We start from the raw sequence: 24,804 nt of genomic DNA, 5'->3' as shown, positions 1-24,804 counted from the left end.
AGTCGGTAACATTATTACAAAATGATATTGAAAAAGAGCGATCGCCGATAATAGTGCAAAATTATATTTCTTTATAGATCTTTTCATTTTTTTCATTTTTCTTCTGGGAAAGCCAGGAAAATTCGAGTACCTGCATATGGGCCCAAGGCTTGGTAAAAATTCGCGGGAGCAGCTCGTAAAGCCGATCGAGGCGACGTTGGATGTTCCGTAACGAGCGCGAACTGAATTCCGTTAATTCGGACATTCTAATCGCATTAAAATCGTCGCTTAAACCCTCGCTGCTCCATTCACCCGGGCCCGATCGACGCGATCCTCGTCTTAATCGCACTCGCGCATTCACACCCCCCAGCACCACTCCCGTTAACCACCGCGACCTGCCCGTCCTGTCAAGTCAAGTCAAGTCAATGCAACCCATTCGAGACAAGCGAGATAGCGTGCGCGCCACGCGACTCGTACCTCCTCCACACACCGCCCCCCCCCTCCACCACCCCTCCTGACGTATTCGAAAAGGCGGCGCGCCGGCGAGTCGAGGAGGCGAGGTCCAGTTGAGCGAGCGATAAGTCGCTTTTCGTAGACGGCCGTGGACGCGCGCGACGAGAGCATCACCCGCGACGTCTAGTCCCAACCTCGGAGAATCGCAAGTTTATTGGGTGCGCACGCGGTTTCCGTAGGCCCCGCACGACCGCGGCCATTCTCATCGGGGATCGTGACGGTGGCCCGGCACCGACTGTGAGTGTCAAAGTGATATTTAACGAGCTCAACGGGTCCCAAAGTTCATCGGGGTTTGTTTTAATTTTCATGACTTTGAAGTCTTCGTCGTCGTTCGCCGTTGAGTCGTGTTTATCGACTGCTCACAGCACTCGTCCCGGGCTCTTGATTATTTTGTTACTTTCATGCTCGCTCAGCGTGATCTAATTAAATAATAATTTTGATAATTTATTGTACGTCGGCTTAACTTGTACAATGAGCTATGTCGCCAGCTGAGAGAGAGAGAGAGAGAGAGAAAATGAAAATACTGCAGTTAAAAAATAATCTTGCTAAAGATTAAATGTGTAAATCCCACGAGCTGAACTTATTATGACACTCGAAATCAAAAGCCTAAAGCTGAAAAAAATACTTTAGACCACGCAAACAATGTAGCGTTAAACGGTTATTTATTCGCTTTATGAGCTAGTATTTTTAAATAGAACGTAATTTTTAATCAATTGTATTTAATGAAAAAATTGTCGAGCATTAATTATATTCGAATAATAATTATCGTTGCGATTGTTTGTGCTTAAATATAATTCTGATATTTTATAGATTCATACGATGGAAGTGAAATTGTGCTTTCTTCTTCTGCTTCAAGCAACTGTGCAACTATGTCACTCGGGTAAGAACGAATGATAACATTATTATTTAAAAAATATAATATAAATAATTTTAAACGATTATTGTCTTTTAACGCGCGCGCGCGCGCGCGCACACACACACACACACGCCATATCATCGATAATTGATATAACGATTGATAGAAATTTTTATTTTTCTGTTCAAGTACATCTTCTACGATTATTGAAATCTAAAATTATCCAATAATTTTTGTTTTTCTAGACGGCTCGCAAACTCTGTTCGCAAGTACAGTAAAACAATATTATTTTTATAATATATTGCTTAAAAATGTACTATACCTTAATCTTTTCGTGTTATGTTGCAATCAATAAATCTACTATTTATACACTAAAATAAATTTTAAAATAATTAAGAGATGTTAGTACTACCAAATTTAAGCAACAAGCTTGAATAATATTATGTTTATATTCCTAATAAATGATTCTCTGTGGCCTAGAGTAAGTAGTAGAAAACGAGTTTACGCAGACTTTATTGGCCTTTTTTGACTTTATTGAGTCTTTTTCAATTTATTAAAAAGTAGAAATATAAAACAAATTCTTGATATTTAAAAAACAAAAATATAATTCACAGGATTAATAAATCCATCAATGTTACCATTGATAATATCAATAATAATAAATGCCGGTTTTCACTCGAATGATTTAATTATTCTTTACAAATAAATCATAATGAAATATATTATATTATATTAATATCTTAATCATTTTTTTGAATACTCAATATGTCTTTTGCCACTATAAATAAATAAATATTAATTATATTCGAATATTATAAGTAATATTATTATCTGCAATAAAATTGCACTGACGAAGCCATTATTTTAACGTTTTAAATGTCTCGAATATCTTTATCTTGTATACAAAATATATAAATATTTTATTCGTGATTGATGTAGTGTTACATTAAATAATTAGAATCGTTTCTAAAATTAGGGATAAAAGTTAAGAATTTCATATTTGTCATTGTAAATAATTATACGTTGCTTTTAAGCATAAATTAAATATAGAAATAATGTAGATTGTAATAATAATTATTTTTGATTTTTTTTTTGTTTTTTTTGTTTTGTTTTCACGGTTATGTCAATTTAGTAAACGCGAATGAATGAAATGTTCATACAATGTATTGTATTGATGTAGATTACGAACGGTAATTCAATGGTTAAGGGACACCTGATCGATTCATTTATAGTAAATTATACTCACATTATTTCTATTATTAATGTTCAATTGAAATATTTAAGAGATAAAATTAGATTAAATTATCTATGAATTTTGTTTTCAAGCCAATACGCTTATCCGATTTGATAGTTTTTATTTTCAAAAAGTTCTTTAAAAAATGTAAACCTAAAATTTGAATAAATCCGCAAACTTTTTAACGCTTCGATTGCTTTAGTAATTATCTAATCTCACTACGAATGTATGCATTGGCGATATAGGTAAAAGGCACATATTATGTAAATGATGATACATATAATAGAAATAGATTACCCGATTGAATACATATTTTATGATTAATTCTAATTAATCTTTGTTGTTGTTGTTGTTGTTGTTGTTGTTTTTATTGTACTGTAACAATGTATTCGACTCATTGATAAATTGTCTCGGTGACTGCAGATTTACGTATTTAATCAATTTAAAAAATATAAGGACTAGCAAGGAATAATGATTATACTCATAGAACATCATATAATATAAAATAGAAGTGATTGTTGTCATTGTATAAAAGTCACATTAATATATGCAGATAAACGTAAATCTATACTTATAATAACAACTTTAAGAATAGCATTAAGAAATGATGCGTCTAACTTTATAGTAAAAGACGTACTTGTCGGCCAATTACAAATACTTTTTACTCGTCTCGCGCCTATTGACAGAAACGTTATACTAATTTAATAATATTGAAATAAGATAAAGATGCCGAGTTTGCTGCGACAGAGTCATTAATAACAGTCTACAAAGAGAAGCCATTTTGGGGCTACAAAAAAAGCGAGGAACTCGTGCCACAAGTGGATTTGTCCCAGCATCCTTGCCGAAGAAGCTGCAAGGACAACGAGCCGCCTGCAAAGTGCAGCTATACTTTCTATGTGGAGCAATACTATACGATGAGTAAGGCCTGTTATGATTGTCCCACAAACATAACCGACTGCTTTAGGCCCCATTGCATACCGGCCGATGGGATCGACAGGCCCCTCGTAGTCGTTAATCGACAAATGCCGGGACCATCGATCGAGGTGAGAATTTGTTGTTCTTAAGCGATAATTATTATGCCAGAGAAACAGTAGATTTTCCAAGTTTATATGGAATCATTAATGTGAAGATATAGACTTAGGCTCGTGTTGCCTTATGGTTAGCAAATTATTAGGAAATCCAGGTTTTCATCGTTAAAAGGATAACTAGCATTGTAATTCTTTTAAATTATGTCGAGAATTGCTTGTAGATCAGACGAGATTGTGACGAATAAAATATCGTCTCACTTTCTACTATATAATCGCTATAATTAATTTATATGATTTATAAATTGTAAATTTGGTTAAAAAGAATTAGCGTAGATTAGAGAAACAGGCGATGGATCGATTTAATTTTTTTTATTGACTTACAATAATGCTATTACCGCTGAAAGTCATCGAGAACTTAAGATTTAAATTTTATTGTTTCATTCGATATTGCAAAATGGGCAAAAAAGTTCTTTCAGAAACAATCGAAAAGTGGATTGCATTTTTTAAATTTATAAACTACAAAAGAAAAAACTAAATTCAATACAACTTGATTTATATGTTTGTACTCGTGAAAACAAAATTATTAGATATATGAAATATCAAAATTTCAATAATTTGTTATTAAGTGGACGATTATTGTCCAGACATTTCATTACCTTATTTAATTAAGTATTTGTTTAATTGCGGAACCTAGATTAAATTCAGTTCCCGAAAGTAATTTTATACGTGAAGAAAATATGAATATAGAAAAATATGGCAAATTTGAAAAATTTCGTTCAAACAAACGGACGATTAAGTCTAAGGATTCTTTGAAATTCTAAAGTGATAAGATAAATAATCTATTTTAAAGGTTATAATGACAAACATTATAGATACAGATTTTTTATTGTACGATATAAATCAATTCAGAAATGTAACCGTTAATATTTTAAAATTTATAAATAAGGTATGCAAACGTAATAAAACTTATGAGTAAGCACACTCTTATTTCCAAATATATTTCTTTTAATTAAGAATAATGGCATTTCAATTTATTTCGAGCACATTAAGAAGTTTGTTTTTAATATAAGCAAATAAATTTACTGAATAAATTATCTAACACTTGATGTATTCGGTTTAAGAGCCATACACGAATATTTGACGTTTAATAAGAATAAAATTTAAAATTGTATCTGCATTTAAATATAATAGACGATCATATAATTCCTAATTAACTACGAGCATTAATTTCGCTTGGGTAAATTTACTTGCTAAACAAATAAAATAGATCAATTTAAGGGAGAAATAATTACAAAAATTTAAGGCTCAGTATGGAAATGTAAAGAGATAGGTGAGAATACATTTTTATAAATAGATATATAAATATACGTGATTGTGTTGAAAATAAGAATAGTTCTATAAGTCTTTACGACTTTACGAAGTTTTTCATCACTTGCGACACTTCTATTATTTCCATTTTTATTTCAAATTCGCATGGATGTATAATTTAAATTCTAGCAAGATTGCATTTCCTAAGAGATTAGAAAAATTAGTTATGCCATATATATATATATATATATATATATATATATAAATCATAGAGAAACTAGGCAAGGCCTATCTATCCCAATGTTACTTTCTCGGTGTATTTAAATGTATAGCTGAGATAATTATTGTAATTGTAATTCAAGCAGCCATTGTTCACAATACCGAAATTTACTAACATTCGATAATATAAAAAGTTTTAAAAATATTTGTTCTAAGAAAATTGTTCGAGCCATGTAAAGTTCAAGCAATATAAATGTATTTTTTATTCCAGCCAATTGTATATTTTAACATTAAAAAATTATGCAACTTTGAAATAATCCACATTATTCAAATAGTATTTTAATTAAATGCTTAGCAGTATTGTAGCTATTTTAAATTTCATACATCTCAGTGTTCTCTATATGTTGGTGGATGCATTCAAATTTTTTAATTTCATGCCCGTGCATATTACGTATAATGCCACTGGTTTTTCATAATCTTATGTTTTCTCAATGTCCTGTGTAATTAATATCCAAGTAATAATCGAGATTCTACGATAAAAAGTGCACGATATGTCAATGAAAAGCTTTTTTGTTTCCATTATAAGCTATTTTTCTCTAAAAATGATATATCAATTGTGACGGACGAAGTATCAAGGAAATAATGTTAATTATTATTAAAAGACCAAATTACTATTAAGCACTGAGTGTTAAAAATATTTTTAAACATTATTTAATATCTGGCATTATTAAGTATTTAGAATTTTTCATAATTCTATAGTCAACAAATTTTACATTAATCTAATTCCTCTAAGTTAAATGAATCATCTTCTGTTTTTGTTATTAATTTTATTAAAATATTTAAGAATTTAGATTAGTTTAATTAATTTTTTTTATATCATTCTTACTAAAGCATCATCTTCCCGAAAAATAACATTATCATTTGCAAAATTTCATTATCAAGAATTTAAACAACGAATTACTTTCGCGCCATACGAATAATTCTATGAAATTCTATTTAAATACCAAATACACTGCTACAATTATTTTATCAATTCGCGAGAATTTCGAAATTTTCAATACTTTACTATGAAATGAAGATTACAGATGAATTCTTTGTCTGGCTCGTAGGTAATTCTGTAACGATTAGTTTAAGGTCTCTCGAAAACAAAAATTCTCTTTCTGTCTACGTCATTCATCTGCAACAGATCGAATTATTTCAAGGAACAGCTGCACGTGACCCCTCGTCCTTGATTAAAAATCACTCGTGTCATTATTCAATTCGTTTATCCCCCTCGATTTATTTCTCATTTACCTCTTCTCCCCATTTCTTACAATAAGCGCTCTGTCCTTCTGAGTAACACTATTAACGCATTCTTGACGCCTGTTTAACTGATGATTCGTATACTTCGATTTAATTAGACGTACGGAACTTAGGTGGGGAATATTATAAAGCTTATGACAAATAGTGAGAAAAGTAGAAGGAGGAGAAAATGAGGAAGCAGGTGGTAAGACAAGGGCCGAGCATTCTGACTAAATGTGGTAACGAACAAAGTTGATTTCCACAATGCGGGTTAATCGATTTACCGAATATCCGTATTTACATAGCTGATTTAATTAATTTCCCTTATAAGGATTTTTCATTCGATGTTTACTACATTACTAATTCTTAGATTAATAAATCATGCATTACCACCAATTCACGATTTATAAACAATTTTTTTAACAAATCATTATGTAATTTTAAGCAATAACAGATGCATCAATATCATGATTTCTTCTAGCATTCAATTTAGAATTATTTACAATGAATAAATTACAAAATTACATTATTCATAATGCATTATTTCACATCACAGCTGAAGGAAGCATTTATTCATTTATTTGGGCATGTTTTCGGAAAGATTTCAAATCTTCGTCAAATATTTATTTAATAATTATGAAAAGAAAAATATAACTAAAAGAAAACGAATAAACAAATAATATTAATCTCGATATTTATTGTTCTCATAAATATGATTTATTACAAAATTACATAAAAATAATTTTCATATTGAGAGGTTTTTTTTTTTTTTTTTTTTTTTTTTTTTTTTTTTTTTTTTTTTTTTTTTTTTTTTATATAATGTATAAATATCTTAGAAATTTTAAGCGATGTTTTATAAAATTAATTTGTTGATGACAAAAAAATCATGATATTATTAAAAGAAACTTTGGCAATGTTTTTTAAACTACAATATTAAACATTATGATTGGTAATTAAATTTTGTAAAAAGAAAGTAATGACGCCACTATGCAAAATAAACACATCTTGCAAAAACGTTCTATTGTGTAAAAACTTAACCTCAAGAATAATGCATAGCTAATAAAGTTTTTCCAATACATAAAATTAACTGACAAATACCGTATTCGCTTGTTTTGAATGAGCTAATCAGTTTAACGTTAATCAGTACAAATTTTAAAGCTTTATGATTCTTCATCAATTGTGTTATTAGAATTTTGATTGTCAGTTGTCAGTAGCATATCTAGCACAATTTTTAATGAAAATTATTTCTTAGAATTATACAGATATCATTAAATATCTACCAACACGATTTTCAACATTATCGTACAATAAATATTATAATAATAAAAAAATTGAATAATATCAACGAATTAACGATACTATATGATAATTTAATATAATAATACATTTTCTTTAATAATCCTTGCCATAAATTATAAAATGTAAGGCTACATCAGAACAAATTTTACGATTAGGTTCTAATAAGAAATCGAAGAAAATCTATTATTAGAGAATTTAACGAAAAATAAGAGAAAATTCAATTATTGGTATATATGTGGAAAAACAAAACAAAGCAAATATAATTCAATGTAAATGCACTGATATCTTCATTATTAGTTACATTGTATCCTTATGACTTTTAAATATTTTAAAGTTTATTTAAATTTTCAACAATAATTTAAATAAGCAGGTAATTTTTAGGCATCATCTATATAATACAATTTTGTCAAATAAAATATATTTTTCAAATATTGATTTTAAAGGAAAAATTTAGTTATTACCAACACTAATCTTATTGAATAAATTTGAATTTGAAAAAATAAAATGGTTAGTTTCAATTTTTTTTACTTTATTTTTTTCTTCCTTTTTTATAACATGAAAGTCGCTGTCGTAATAAGTATAAATCATTTTCTGAAAAAAGAAAAATAACGGAGGATACAAATAAAAATATGCCCGCATTGTTATTGAGAAATATCTGATTGACAAGACTTGATATACATGCCTTATAAATAAATACCTGTGTTTCTGAAAGGATGTTAATCATTATGATTAATTGTTATTTTAAATTAAGTAAATTCCTAATGTGTGCGTATGCGTTATATATATCTATATATATATATATATATATTTATGTATCCAATATTTTAATTCACTAAAGATATTTTATAATATTTGGACATATTTGGAATCTCGACTTGTAAAATATCAATATTATCTTGAATTAGAATTGCAATTTATATTAATTTTTCTTAAACGAAATGATTTTTTTATATTTTTCAATACACGTGTACAAAATGTTCGATTCGTATTATTACATCGATATACTAAGTTAAAATAGCCGTCCAGAAATAATTTCATTTATATATATATATATATATATATATATATATATATACACAAATAATATTTTATTGGATTTATTCAAATATATATTAAAAATATTTTATAATTCAATATTTCAACATTTCTGTTATATATAATACAATTTTTAATAATCAAATTACATTATTATTATACTCTTAAACATAATTATACTCTTAAACAAACTTATTATTTATAGAATTGTTTATTAGCTACATCATATATAAAGCAGCTCATAATATATTTATAAAAAAATTTGTATTTGTTGAAAATTAATAGTAAAATTATATTAATTCTATTATAATTAATAGATTTATATAATTAGTAGAATGTTTGTTTAATCTAGAAAATAAATATTTCTATAATTTAAATTTATTTGTCTATTAATTTTCAATACGAATATTCTACATTAAGAAAATGGATTAAAAAATTGAGAAAGAATTACACGGTCATTTAATAATATATTTGCATTTATCGGGAATATAAAAGTATGTGACAGAAGAATTGATATCGATTACTTATTTAGTTTAATCTTACAATAATAAAGAATAATGAAATTATTAGCTACAGCCTTTAGCAATGATTTTTACTAAGGAGTTAAATAAATCTCAGATTTATAAAATAATTTCTTACATATAAGGCATTAAATGATTTGCAAAATATAGAACAATGTTAATGACAAGGAAAAAAAATTTTTTTTTCATATTTTAAATTGTAGGGAGTTTTTTTTTATTACATATTGTAACGGTTTTTGATAAACGTGAAATACGGTATTTTGCAAATTCAATAGAAGATGCTGAAAAATTTTGATCTAAATCAATATTTTATGGTACATAAAATGTTATTTAAAATTTTTTTTCGAAAAATATGTAAAAGTATGATTTTTCAATATAGATATTTTCAATTATCCTATAAAGGCATATCGCTAAAAATGTATAAATTAAAATAAAATGCCATTAGCCTTATTACTCATTCGCAAAAAGTTTGCCGAAATTTGCCCGAAACGTGAAATTGTGAACGTATTCATTCTAACGCCCATAAATGTTACGGAATTATCTCTTATGTAATTGATAAAAATATTTCGGCTGCTTTTTTAAAGCGCCGACTTTGATGGTTAATGTGATAAAAAAAAAATACGACGCATACCCGTTACACAGGTTTGCGAGGACGACGAGGTAATAGTGAAAGTAATCAACATGATGCACGGGGATAGCACAACCCTCCATTGGCATGGTCTGCACATGCGCAGAACGCCCTACATGGACGGGACCCCTTATATCAGTCAGTGTCCAATTCCACCAGGGAACAAGTTCCAATACAACTTCGTCGCCAAACCTCACGGCACTCATTTCTGGCACTCGCATGTCGGTAAGCTCATACTACCAAATAAATAGTCAATAGATTATTTTTATGCCCAGTGAGGAGGAGGAGGCACCAGTACATTGATTAGCTGGTAGGTATTAACCGAAACAATTGACAATTAAACTATTAATAATTTCAACTTTTCAATTTTTGTACCTTATAATAGGTATATTATATATAGTTACAATGTGTGTAATAAGGATAATTTTTAAATCCTCTCCCCTCCTTGTGTCATTGAAATCACTGTAGACTAAAGATTTTTATCTATTGTTACTTATCCGCAGCTTGAATTTGCAGGTAAATTGTTTATCATACATGGACAATAGGAGTATTACGCGAATTATGTTTATAAGAGATTCGAAATTTTTAGATAAATAGTTACTATTATAAGCGATTTCAATTTTGGACGTTTAAGGATTTCGATAATTATACCGCATTATATAGTCACAAATACATTAAACATAATGACTGTTTCACAATCGCTAGTAACTGACCTTATTTCAATGTCGAATTCATTCATTCGATGTTTCTTAATTTAAATATCAACAACCCAAGATTTGTCAATTGGTTAAATGCATAAATTTTCAATTAATAGTTTTCATAAATTTTCATATACACTTTTAGGCGTAATGAAAGCAATATTATTTAAATTTAGTTCAACGGTTTACTGATATTGAAAATCCAAAATTTACAAACAATTTCAAGATCAAATGTTGAAAAATAATTACTTTAAAATTATACATAAAAAATGTTAATAAAATTCAACTCTTTCGATTAAAATTCTTTATTGTATTTTAATTAACGTAATCTTTCAAAAGAGTAAAAATAGGAATAAAACCTAAGATACATCTTTTTTTGAATTTTTTTTAAGTTTAACGCTTCAATAATGAATACATCTGCATTTATAAACTTGTATACATGTTTAAATAAATTTAGTACCGTACTTGAAAATAATTTGACTGTTATAAAATCTACGGCGACCCGCTAGCAGATATTTTGATTTGTAAATATAATTTGTATAAGTTATTCTTTGTTGTTGTTTTTGTTTTTATTTTTTATAAATATCTTTCCTTTAACGACTGATTGAATTCAATGATTTCATATTAAAACTTATATTTAAACTTGAGTCTTATTTCTTAAAGTATTAATTTATTTATAATTTTTTTGTTTGTTTTTCGGTTATTTCGAACGTAAAACATAACGATTTTCTAATATCGATAGTACTGATAAATAATAAATCCATATATCTCCTTCTATTTACTTACAGTTTACTTTCGTGATAATTCGGAATTATTAGCGTCAGCTTCTTTTGTTGCGCATTATGAAATTTCACAATGAGTATAACAAAGTTTTGGCAATAAATTAACACATAAGTGAATATACGTGATGATTTTTGTTTTGCCTTGATTTAATTTTTTTTTTGTTATGAACTTAATACGATAAAGCATACAATACATTACGTATAAACGGTGACTAAAGGCAATGCGATATAAGCACATGAAAGCGCGCGACAAAAGCTAGAAAAACTGAAAATATAAGTTTAATCGGTAAAATTTGTTAAATTATCGTTCCATTATTTCTTATTTAATCATTAGGATATTTAGCTAAAGCCTTCTATTTTAATGCCAATAAAAGGATTAATATTTGTGAAATCATATATAATGTTAATTCTTTCTATAAATATAAACCAACGAGAAAGATAAAAAATATATTAGATTATTTACTATTTAAAAAGTTAAACTTTTTTTTTATTTTTTATAATTCTTGTGAATTACATATCATCGTCATTTAATACGTTTGTGTTGAAAAGTGTTTACTATTTGTGCAAATGAGAAAGATAAATACATAAGCGCGTAAAAGAGAAATTGTAGTATTACAAAATAAAAGCCTATCTGTCCCCTACAAAAGCATTTTGATTTTTTAATAATTTCTTCTTCAATAAAATTTACGCAAACATTTATATGTTAGTTTTATGTGTACAATCAATATTATTTTATTATTTTAATAGCCTTTAATAGCTAGAATAATCGTTAGTCTAAATATATTTTAAAGATTAATTATGGCACATAGGCAGATGTGAATTCTTACATATTATATAATTTATATCAGGACTTATTTTCTTTTGATTTTCCATATATTTTAAATTTCATCTTGAACAATGCATTTTTATGAATACAAAATTTTTTAATTGTAATGTAACAAATAAGTCGTTTATGAATTACGGACTCATGGGAATGTTATGAGATAAATTTTATATCAGTTAATTTATGGAGATTAACCAGTTAAATATAGTATATTTTGTAAATATATTTTGTCATCGTTGTATCAATTAAGATAATAAAATAATGCTTTCAGTGATGTAATATTCAGTGATTAACAAAATATCGTCAAACCTAAGCTACTATACAATTATACCATTGGGAGTACTAAGCTCATTTCACTTGGCTTAATTAATTTATGAGTTTAAGGTATAATTTATCGTTTAGCTTACATAGGGAAAAGCTTCGATAGATTAAACTATTTCATATTATTTGTAATGAGCAATTTTCCGGAAATTATTAGTGTACGTTTATCAAAATTTAATCTTTATGAATTATCGAATGAAAGTCTCCTCCTCGTGTAAAAGTCATTTGTCGGAATAAAATTTTCAAGGCGCCTCTCTCGATTCAATTAGTTTTGAATTACAAAATACAACTAGAGATAGATCGCTATAAATTTTCATCTGTCACGTATTTTATTTATTTATTTATTTATTTATTTATTTATTTTAATTAATTAATTAATTTATTTATTTATTTTGATTTATTTATTTATTTTATTTTTTTTAATCAAACACTAGTCTGTCCCATCAATAATAATACCTTGCATTGTAATAAATCGATTGTACGACTTATATCCGGCAACGCTTCCTCGCGAATAGCGCGCGCGCTCTGTCTTTATAATTTCAACCGGGAAGCGTCAGATGAAATTATATATCATACCCTTAGGTTTCCAAAGGGGTGACGGTATGTTCGGGCCTCTGATTGTGCGCAGAGCACCGAAACGAAATCCTCTGCACAATCTTTACGACTACGACGAGCACAACATCATCGTTTCCGACTGGGATCACGAGCTCGGGCTTGAGAAGTTCCTTGCTCATTATCATGGGAGTGGCGATAACAAGCCACCGAGTATCCTGATCAACGGTATGGGCCGCTTCGAGACAATGGTCCAGGATGATGAGAATTCCAAATTCATGCTGCCCGTGGCTACTTTCGTCGTCAAGCAGGTAACGTCTTCTAGATCATTCGGCCGATCAGCTACGTGAAAGGTCGCACGTATCAAAAGTGAACCGATGATTTTCCATTTAAACTCGAGCGAAGGTTACTTTTTGTTTTTGCGAGGTGGCAGGCCATACATTTTTAAATTATTTCTACCGTATTAATTATTGCTCGTCGGCGATCTATTATTTAACGAATAATTCCAGCCTACAGGTAGAGAATATCTATATTTATATAGAATATTTATATTTTTATTTAATTTTTTGTTCCTTTGTTTTTTTTTTGTTTTTGTTTTTTTTTTTGTAATACTTTATACTCGAGTCTCTTAATTTTGCAAGTTTTTGCATGGCATTTACATTACGAGCTAATAATGAAATAGAGATCGACGTATAATCGGAATACTTGCTATTTCGTTAAATGAAAAGTGCGCGATGAATTTTGCTTCTTTAGTCTCTATTAATTTAGCGTGTTCTATCTCCTTACCCTATTAATCGTTAAAATTATGCAATTAAATAATTAATGCCCGACATTTGTTAAGTATTTAAATAACAAGATCATTCTCGAGTTATTATAATGAAACATGATTCATCCTACGGATCTACAAATCTTGGAACATTGGAAAATTTTATGTTCAAGATGATCAACAATTTTACGAAATCAATCATACTATAATTAATTAATTTTGTAATTAACATCTGTGTATCGAGGTGATTTTCAAACAGGTATTTCAATATATTATTCACATTTTCATGAAGCTGAAAACACTGAAATCACGCTATCCACGATGCAAAATGTCTCTCAATACATACTAAGGCAACTTACCTTGTTTACCAATTGGTTAACATAAAATTACAATGTGCCATTAAAAATAAAGACTTTTTAAAGTAAGGAGACTGAAATAATGCTTTTATCGCGATAAAGTGTCAATCGCTAGGAGGTCACAACGATTACGCGTAAGTTTCGATGATGTATCTCTTAGTGGGCATTTGGTACATTAGGAACGACCTTAGAGAAGAACACTTACCGACATACGCTGATTTTTTCCTCATCTCTCGTACCTCCTCGGGCCATCATCCGATTTGTCAAGTCCTCTCCGAAACATTTAGCAACGTACTCCCGATTACTTGCCAATCATGCTTCACGAGCTCATTATGCAATATAAAATTCCGAGCATTTGCGCTTAAAAAAGCGAGCCATTAATCGCATTGCCGTGGCGTTGTTCCTTTTTTACTTTTGCCTTTAAATGCTTCAACTTCCCGGTCGCTGTAGCTTCTGAATCCCTCGCCTTTTATTCCTTAGCTGTATGACGCACTACAACTGCATGATCTACGAGAGAAAGGATAATTTCAAGCCGATCCTTGATTCACGGGATTTCCGGCTGTATTTGACTTTTTTTTTTTCTTTTTTGCGTGTGTATCGGAGACCTTCGTAACCGTCGATGATGATGACTAATCGACGTGCGATGGACGTAGCCAAAATATCGTTGTCCGTTTTGTTTTTCGATAATTTTTTTGCGCTCCCAATTTATTCCCAATGTTTTATGTTGCTTAAATTTTGCACATATTACGTAGGTTGTAATATCATATAGCGTATTTTTTATTGTTCTTTGTAATTTTTAGATTCGGCTTTAATTCATTGTACAAGTGAGATGAAAATTAGCGATAAATGTCTCCGTGACAACTGACGTAATAATAGACGAGAATATTATATTTTTAGTTTTTAATTAAGTTTAAAATGAGTGGTTACACGAGCAAAGTCTTGTATCAAAAAGTTTGCCAATTAATTTACCCTTTGCTTCGAAAGTATTCTTATTGACATATTTTTAAACGACAGATAATGATTTTCTGTGTTTTTATCATTTGAAGTATTTTAATTTCAAGACGAATACGAAATTAAAAATACTTTGTATACATATATATATATATATATATATATATATATTAATAATATTAATTTCTAATTATTATTAATATGTTGCCAGAGACTTTTGCCATTAATATGACTAACTTGCGTCTCAATTTAAAATATAGAATTTTTTATTGAACGAGGAATTTTAATAGATTTTATAAAACTGCGTAATGTAAGAATGTAAAAATGTACTATTGTAAGGTGATTTATTCTAAGCACGTGAGAAGTTTTGATGGCATATATTAATAGTAGTAGCAACCAAGGTTTAATAATAAAGAACTGACCTTAGAACTTTATGCTATAGTATGATATAATGAGCCGAATGTAACTTTCTAGATACATATTTTCATGCACTAGAAATACAAATTTTTCAGGTCACGTCTATGTAACTAATAGCAATAAGTATTTGAACATTGTTGTTTTACAGGATTTTAAATACCGATTTCGCATTATAAACGCTGAATTCTTGAACTGCCCTATACAAATATCTATCGATAACCATAATCTTTGGATTGTGAGCTCTGACGGCAAAGACGTAGAACCATTGGAAGGTAAAATTTTATTATCTAAACGCTCTAGCTTTTCTTATAAAAATAAATTGCCTCTTTTCCGTATAGATTAGTCTTGGATTTTTGTTGCTTGATAATTAAGCTTTCAATACTATTCATAATCTAATGTGGCATTTACATTTGATTTAATTATCATTACTCAATGACTATTTAACTTCAAAATTATGATAATTAACTTAATTAACAATTTACAACCGTTAACCGTTAATTATAATATTACGAATTTTGTTTTTACAGTCAAGTCTGTGGTCACATATGCTGGAGAACGATTTGACATTATAGTTGAAATGAATCAAGCAGTGAATAACTATTGGATGCGTTTTAAAGGTTTGATGGATTGTGGAGCAAACTTTACGAGTGCTCATCAAGTTGCAATTTTACGATACGAAGGTGCACCCGATAATGATCCAGATGAGCACGTTTCTTATAATTTTCCTGATTCAGAAGCATTGGTGCCGGTATTATTAAAATCTTTTTTTAATCGTTAATTAATTTCAATTCCCTTCAATTTTCAATGTTTATTATTGCATTATTCTGTATAGTTGAGAATATATCGATCAATGAGATATGACAATCAATGGATTACATAAATTTAAAATATTCGAATTGAATATATTAATTATGTAATTAAAGTTAAATTAATTTTTTCAATTATAATTTTTTACTTATATTAGTTATAAATATTAAAATCATGACATTACTATTCTTTAGAATGAGATTATTTGTTGAATCAAAATGCACGGTGACGAAATGAACGTAATTTATGAATTATTTAATTATAACGTCAACAAAGCTATGAGTTAATAATATTTATAACTAAGAAAATTAACACTCGTTTCATTACCTTTTTCCAATTAACAAAAAACAAAAACAAAAAAACAAAACAAAAAAACAAAACAAACACGCATTATATTACAGGAGATTAATCCTTTAAATAAAGGTACAGAGACAAAGGATATTTTAAGCATTCTTTCTTTAGAAGCACTTGATAAAAATGACCAAGTTAATACAATGGATCCGGATTACCAATTTTTTGTATCATACGATTTCTACATGATAGATAATTATGAATTTCATCGAAAACATCTCTACGGATATCAGCAGGGTAATTAATAGTACTAATTTTCATTTTTTTTTTCTTTTCTTTTTATAAGCGATTTTAACATAGCATAATAATAAATCATTAGCGCGTATAATTTTACCGAAGATCCTTTGAAATATATTAGTTTTGACGGCAAATAAGCGGTTTCTTTCACCAGTATGAGAAAAGTCGTTGGAGAATTAATTTCACATATTTGGCAGAATATGAATGATTTCATAAAGTTTGAACATAATGATGATCGATCCTTTTAAAAATTCTGCTAGAATGTATTATCTTTTTTTATTCTTCTTCTTCATTATGACTGTCACGTATGCTTCGAACGATTAATAGATTTCTAAATAGAAAATCTTCGTAATATAAAAGATATCTTAAGTATCCAGTATTGTCGATTGCATACATATACGCATATTGTTCTCTATATTAATTTATATTTAGATTTAATAACAGAATTTTAATTTGTTTATCGACGTGACAATATAATTTTATAGCAAGCCTCATTCGCAATAATAAAAAATTTTTTTTTTTCAAACTTTCAATTCGAATGTCTTAATTGCAATTATTATTATTATTATTATTATTATTATTATTATTATTATTATTATTATTATCATCATCATCATCATCATCATCATCATCATCATCATCATCATCATCATCATCATCATCATCATCATCATCATCATCATCATCATCATCATCATCATCATCATCATCATCATTATTATTATTATTATTATTATTATTATCATTATCATTATTATTATTGAAGGAGCAAATTTTTGGATTAATTTGCTCGAATTTATGGTAATATTGTCATTATTAACGCTCATAAAGTTTATACATAATATTAAAGCTTTAAGGATATAAATAAAAACATACACTGTCGAGATATTCATTTCCATAGAGATGCTAATTTAATGTAGAAATTAAAAATTTATCTAAATATGTAAATTCTAATGAATCGGGTTGTTGAAAATTCAAATGGCCTGTCTCGTCTTCACATTACCAAGCGGCGCGTCAACACCTTTCCCAACAATCCTTTCCATCGGAATTCTCCGCTATTCTCCGACTGAAGCCGCAATAACTTCACGCACACGCAACTCTCGTCGAGCGTGTATTTCACACATTCTAACATTGTTTTGTAATGTACAGTGAAGCAAAAAGTCGGCACACCGCAGTTGAATCACATATCGATGAAGTTGCCGTCTTTTCCACTCATGTCACAAAGAGATCTCATTAACTCGGCAAGATTTTGCAACGAGAGCACCGTCGAAGGTTGCGACAAAACCTATTGCAGATGTACTCACGTGCTGCAGGTGAAGCTCAACAGTATTGTCGAAGTTGTTCTTATCGATGAAGGTACGATCCATACGAATATTCCTGACATTTCACATTAATTGCTCCCTTGTAATAAAATAATGCGTCGATAAGTGGGCTCGTTAAACGTAGAATACGGGACTTTGATAATGTACCGCGCGATGAAAGGAAATATTACTATCTTCGAGCCTCTTACGTCAACTAACTAACAAATAACATAAATACATAAATTCATTTATACATAACAAATTCTTCGCAGCTATATAATTGTCGCTTTTATTTTATTATCAATATATCTTATAATATTTTCTCTTAGTAATTAAATGTCGTATTATAGATGCTTTAGGGTATTATTATTCAATGCCCAGTCGAATGGTGTAATTTACTAGAAAAATACCGCCTCTAATAATTATCACTTAACAAATTTATGAAAATTCTTTCGACCAATTGTAATATATTTGCAACTGAGTAGTAAAATAATTCTTTTTAATACTACTCGAGATGCAAATCTTACACACGTCGAATATTTCTTTACAATGATAAGCGATAGAACTTTATAAATTATGTCCAAGTAACAGTTTCATTACTGTTATTTTATACAAAAATGTTAAAACTGAAAATAAGAGCGAGAATTTTCATGCTGCGTAATTATAATAATATTTTCGTATATTATATAATAGTTATATAACTCGTAAGAAGAAAATATTTTTGGAGCACACTCAATACATAATATACATGAAAAATATTTTTGTTTTTTATAAATAATTTAAGTATTTGATTAATTTTTAGTAATTATGAAGTTGGCATAATTTTAAATTTGATTATTTATATATCTTTTGGAAATATCACAATTAATCAATATTTAACTCCCACGATTATTATTAAAGTAATTAAAATAAATATTTAGTCTACTTTTTAAAATATTGATTACATAATTTTTTTTCTTTCGCTTCAAATATAATTGGTTTAACGCAGTTATTTAAATTATCATACTTTCTATATCCTGTGTAATATCGAAAAAAAAAAAAAATTTACAAGTTATAAAATTAATTTAGTTCAAGGTAACTAGGCAGAGGAAATTAAAAAGAGAGATCAATCTTACTGCTCAAGTCAATGTCAAACTCATTACAAAATCGTGGATATAGTTTTTAAGAAACGTTTCATTGTATAACTCTGTCTCTGTCTGTCTGTCTGTGTGTGTGTGTGTGTGTGCGCGCGCGCGCGCGTGCGTGTGCGTGTCCGCCTGTGTGCGTGTACATGGGTGTGCTTGTTTCTTTATCGTAAATAATTGTTTGCTATTTAAATATAAAATCATCCGATATTAAAAAAAAAATAATTGAAATTCTTTACATTCTCCGTAACATTGCAAATGTTCTAAATTCGACACTTTAGCGCAATACAAAATATTAAAAATACGTTCAATTCTGTAGTTATATTCTATATCGATTTAATTTTACACTTTTATCCTTACTTAAACTTAACTTTGACACTTGATGTGTATTGTTCTACATGTGTATATAAATTTACTATTCTCAAATGCAACGGATTTTATTGTGTCATTGATGAGGAGTAAGAGTAAGAGTAAGAGAGTGATAGAGTGAGTGAGTGAGTGAGAGAGAGAGAGAGAGAGAGAGAGACAGAGGAAAATATACAGAATAGCTCGTTATATAGGATTACGTCTATAAATCACTGTGTCTCCTTGCACAAGATCTACATCATGTCCATTCATTATTCCATATGATCTCAAAGATAAGTGATTTTTTATTGATTATTCATTCATTTATTACTTTAAAACTTGTCACGTAAATTGAATATCAAACAACTCCTCCATTGCATTGATAATGATGCAACTCATTTATCAGCATATTGGAATGGAATTTGAACTTTATATACTTTTTAAATTAATAATCATATTGATAATTGATTTATTTTTAATTTAGATAAATATGTAACTGAATACTTAAAATCGAATATTATAATTTATGATATTCTCTAATTGATTTTTGTCCACATTCTTTTGCTAAATAATTATATTTAACAATTTAAAACGATGTATTTCGGTTACATTGATCTAAGTTACACTCGCACAACAAATATTTAAAAATCCATTGACATTAAAGCGTAACGTTATTCACTCATAATGATAATAACCAACAGTCAATGTCACTGCGTATCCTAATATTTCAAATACTTTCAATAATTTATTTCTTACGAACTTTAATTCTCATTCGCCATTTTTCGCCTCAAATTAAGTATAACACTTACTTTATGCACACTATGCGTACTAAAAATGCATGTATTTTGGATATAAAAAGATGTATTTGCTCCCTATAGTCTGTATTAAATAGGCATATGGTAAGAAATGTCTTGTAGCCATTTCTAGTTAATTAAACAATGAGAGTCGCGTGCTTAGGCGTGAAAAGGAAAGTTTGAGCGACGATCCACCGAAATTTCCTTAAGGCTCCGTTACGAGCGAGTGTCGACTAATCGATCGTACACAAACATCCGAGCTCTTGCACACTGTTAACGGTCGTTAATGAATAATTAGCAAATGCTAGATGCACGTGATGGATTGGCATATTTTACCTTCCTCCTTTGGCAATTACATGACATAATCAGTAGCAGCAGCAGCAGCAGCAGCAGCAGCAGCAGCAATAGTAGCATTCTGTTCTCGGGTCTGAAAAGCGAGCGCCGAGCTGAAAATCATAAAGAGAAAAAAAAGCATCGACAAAGAATAATGAGTGAAGAATAATCGCGACTTCAGCCTCGAGCGGTCTGTGGCTTTTCTAACGGCGCGCGAAGAAAATCGCTCTCACATAGGTGGAAAAGCGGCCTGGTTCGGCGAACCTTATGTATGCTAAACCCATCGCGTACGAGGCGTCGCCGCGGGAATGTTAGGAGGAATCGCGATGCTCATGTAACATTGTCGCAGGCTTGCCATATGACGCCAACCATCCGTTTCACCTTCACGGCCATGATTTTCGCGTGGTCGCCATGGAGCGGATGGCGAGGAACGTGTCGCTGGAGGCCGTGAGGACGGCCGATCGCCAAGGACACATCGTCAGGAAGTTCGATCGGGCACCCATTAAAGACACGGTCACAGTGCCGGATGGAGGTTACACGATCATACGCTTCCTCGCCGATAATCCAGGTAAGTATTGGAGTGGAGGAAGTCGTCGGACGATCGAAAGTGCGCCGAGACGCGTCTGAGGGATAATAAAATGAGAAGACTTATTGTGCCAGGTCCTTCTGGCTTTTATCCTAGTCATTTAATCTTTAATGCCTCGCATTATGGAGCTTTTATTACTTTTTCATACGGTTTGTCTCGATTGACTCGCCCGATCCTGCAACCAAACCATCATCAGATATATTAATCTCGAATTTTTAATGTAAAAACGTCGACATACGTGGAAGAGTTGCGAAAATCCTGCCCATCAGCGACTCCTTGACATTTTCGACTCCTTCACAAAATAATGGGATCTCGACCGGTTCGGTTTTGCCTTAATCACATAATTGATAATAATAATTTTTAAACACTTTACACGTACTTTTAAGTATTCGAACAATCGTAGAATTGGAACTTTACTTTAACGATTATATAATGCGAGTGAGTGGGGTGATTGAGCAGCACAGTAGTTCCCTTTTTACTTGTTTTTACGACATTTTCATCGTTATAATTGAACGTTGGCAAACTTTTTTTATACAACGAATGAACGATCTTTTTTTCTTTTCAATTTACACACCACTATTAACAACGATATTATAATTATATTCGTAGTACACTTTGATTCTTAGATGAAAGTTGCTTATCACTCTTTATTAAAAAAAGAAAAACATATAAGAAAAATATAAATATTAGGCAGGATTGCATTGTTTAAATGAATTTAGAGTTTAACAATTTCATACCTTAACGCGCTATATGCGATCCATTTAATTTCAAGAACGATAATAACATCTAAAAAATGTAGTATTATATTCAAAGAATGGCATCTAAATCTCCGTATATGTATGTACGTATATGTGCGCATAGTGTTCTTATGAGCTAATTAACTTATGCGTTAACCGCATTTAGAATCTAACAATGAGTCCGTAAAATTACATATTTAAAAGATTATTACAAGTTTACGATCAAAAACAATCGGGCGGATGTTCGTTCGGAAATCATCTAATTATTTTTTGTTTAAAGACACGAACGAAGACTCTTTCCATTATACAACAGACGTTTGAAATAGTTTTGATAAGCGGTTGGCTATCTTAGGTAAGTGTATAGTGCAGTTGATTTTCCATTATTTTACACACAGCCAGTCGGGTAAGCTTTTTCATTCGTTAATCATGCATTCAATTCGCGCCAATTCAAATTAATTGCAAACATCAATAGCGAGAGAGTCTCGTAAGTCGAAGATACAATGGTAAAAAGAAAAAAAAAACAAAATCTTAAAGTTGAAAGGCAAGATTCGAGAAAAATTCCAAAATGGGCGGGAGATGGACATGATGTTTTAAAGGGCAGGAAAGGGTGAGGTTTCGAGGAAAGCCACATTCCTCGGCAAAGCGTCGTCGCTTTATGAAGATGAATAAAGCACAGGTAAAATTGTTTTCAGGCTATTGGCTCTTTCATTGTCACATCGAGTTCCACTCGGAGGTGGGCATGGCGCTGATCTTCAAGGTCGGCGAGCACGAGGACTTCGAGCCGGTGCCGCCTCAATTCCCCCGCTGCGGCAATTATCAGCCCGTGGATACGACGAGGAACGTCGCTCACCCTTCAACGACAACGCAGAGTACCCAGTACCACACAAACGATAACGAGATCAATTATATGGACGAGCAGGTTCGAACGTCCATCGCCAACTGGCTACCGCTAATTCTCAGCGAACTGCGAGCCACGAGCGGGAGCTCGAGCCTCCGGTTACCCGAGGCTGCGATTACTGCTTGCTTAGGCTTCCTTTTTGCCCGCGAACTCATTCCTCTTGCTTTCTGACGGACTGACTTTTCCATCTCTGTTTTGGGACTGGTGCTGTCTCGCGTGAAATGGGCCCACGCTTATTGTAGCGCGGAGGTCTACGCGTCTCTTACCTTTGTCATTCCCGTTTTTCCCCTTACTCTTCCAACTGCGTGTAATCGCGTTGATTCTGCGCGTACGATGGATACTCGTACGTTCCTTTCTTTTTTTATAACTTTTTTTTGTTTTTTTTTCTTCTTCTTTTGTTTTTTTTGTTTTTTTTTTTTTATATTGTTTTGTTTTTTATCAGTGTCCTAGATTTAAGTTGAGGACGGATTATAGATAATCAATTGTGATAAGAATTTGATGGTCTATAGTTTTTTAAAAAAAAATTTTTTTTTTTTTTTTTTTCAAGAAAAATCTTACAGTATTTTTTAGGTGTTAAACATAATGCAGACTTTGTCTGTGAGTAATTTTTAAGCATTTTAACCAATATTATAAAACAAAGAGAGAGAAAAGGAAGAGCATTTTAGACGTAATTATAAAATAACTTTTTACATAATGATTGAGATTAGGAGGTGTGAGATACGGTACGGAATTTCTAAGATTCACTTTCGTCTCTGTATTTTTGCACAGAGAGTTTTGCATATCGATAGGTAGCTTTTTCATCAGATCTTATTAAAATTATTACGAGGTCCGTCAACTGGCTATTTTATCTACAAATTACGAGCATCGAAAGCGGTTTAAATACAAATTTCTGATGATAAGCCAAAGCTTAAATTAAAGAATAAACATAAGTATTAGACAAACCTATCAATTTCAATTTTTTAATATGTTTTTTTTTATCGTCTAGATAATTTACAAGTGTTTTAACGCCAATTTTGAATATGTTTGCAATTTTTTAAAGGCAAACTTGCTCTTGAAAAGTATCACTCTTTTTCAAGTTAAAAAAAAAAAAATCCATTTTTCTCTAGGATCTATGTAATAATTAAAGTCTAACTAGATTTGTAGAATTTAAAGCTATTTCAATCAAAATTACAATTGTATCTTCAACTAAAAGACTGCAATTATTATTATGTGACGGATATTCATTGATGATCCATGATTTTTTTAATTGTTGAATAAAAAAGATTCATAATCATGCTTTCATCTTTCCAAATATTTTTAAAATAATCAACGTTACAACAATATGAAGATTATAATTTTGTCTGATAATTATTCCCCTTTAAAAGCAGCTGTTTCTGAAGTTTTCAACTGTTTTTATTGTTATAATTTTATTGAATATATGTTTTGGTTGTACAAAATATTTCTATACTATTTCATTATATTCGGCTAATATATCACATAAGAATGAAAAAGATCTTTTTTCTTTTTAATAAATAAATTAATTACTATTAATTTATTATTGTAAAAAGTTTATTTTATGTGTTTGTACGTTTCAGCCTACAGTATTTTATCATTATAGTAAAAATTAATAAAATTGAAAAAATATATTTTTGCTCATTTTCATAAGTCGATCAAATTATTTATAATTAATTATTTATAATTATTTTTTTTATTATTTCTTTTTAATTTTTTTTTCTTTTTTATTT

The 24,804-nt window shown here is 29.8% G+C and overlaps 1 protein-coding gene across 1 annotated transcript; it reads left to right on the top strand.

Moving 5' to 3' along the window:
- The first annotated feature begins 2,509 nt into the window (after positions 1-2,509).
- Positions 2,510-23,393, top strand: LOC105364265 (laccase-1). Its single transcript, XM_011502151.1, has 11 exons — positions 2,510-2,538; positions 3,208-3,215; positions 3,303-3,625; positions 9,916-10,126; positions 13,108-13,388; positions 15,716-15,839; positions 16,095-16,315; positions 16,776-16,962; positions 18,112-18,318; positions 21,209-21,427; positions 22,875-23,393. Exons 1-11 carry the CDS (start codon positions 2,510-2,512, stop codon positions 23,249-23,251), a joined length of 2,187 nt encoding a protein of 728 aa, XP_011500453.1. The 3' UTR covers positions 23,252-23,393.
- Positions 23,394-24,804: the final 1,411 nt, after the last annotated feature.

Source organism: Ceratosolen solmsi, unplaced genomic scaffold, assembly GCF_000503995.2.
Source record: "Ceratosolen solmsi marchali unplaced genomic scaffold, CerSol_1.0 scaffold43, whole genome shotgun sequence".
Lineage (NCBI taxonomy): Eukaryota > Metazoa > Arthropoda > Insecta > Hymenoptera > Agaonidae > Ceratosolen > Ceratosolen solmsi.
The sequence above is the reverse complement of the archived record's forward strand: the minus strand, read 5'-3'. Positions and strand labels throughout refer to the sequence as shown.

Excerpts from the sequence above, each read along its gene's own strand:
- LOC105364265 (XM_011502151.1), top strand. The coding sequence starts at position 2,510 with ATGTATTGTATTGATGTAGATTACGAACG. Across the intron at positions 10,127-13,107 it reads TTTCTGGCACTCGCATGTCG|GTTTCCAAAGGGGTGACGGT; the intron begins GTAAGCTCATAC and ends TCATACCCTTAG. Across the intron at positions 18,319-21,208 it reads AGTTGTTCTTATCGATGAAG|GCTTGCCATATGACGCCAAC; the intron begins GTACGATCCATA and ends ACATTGTCGCAG.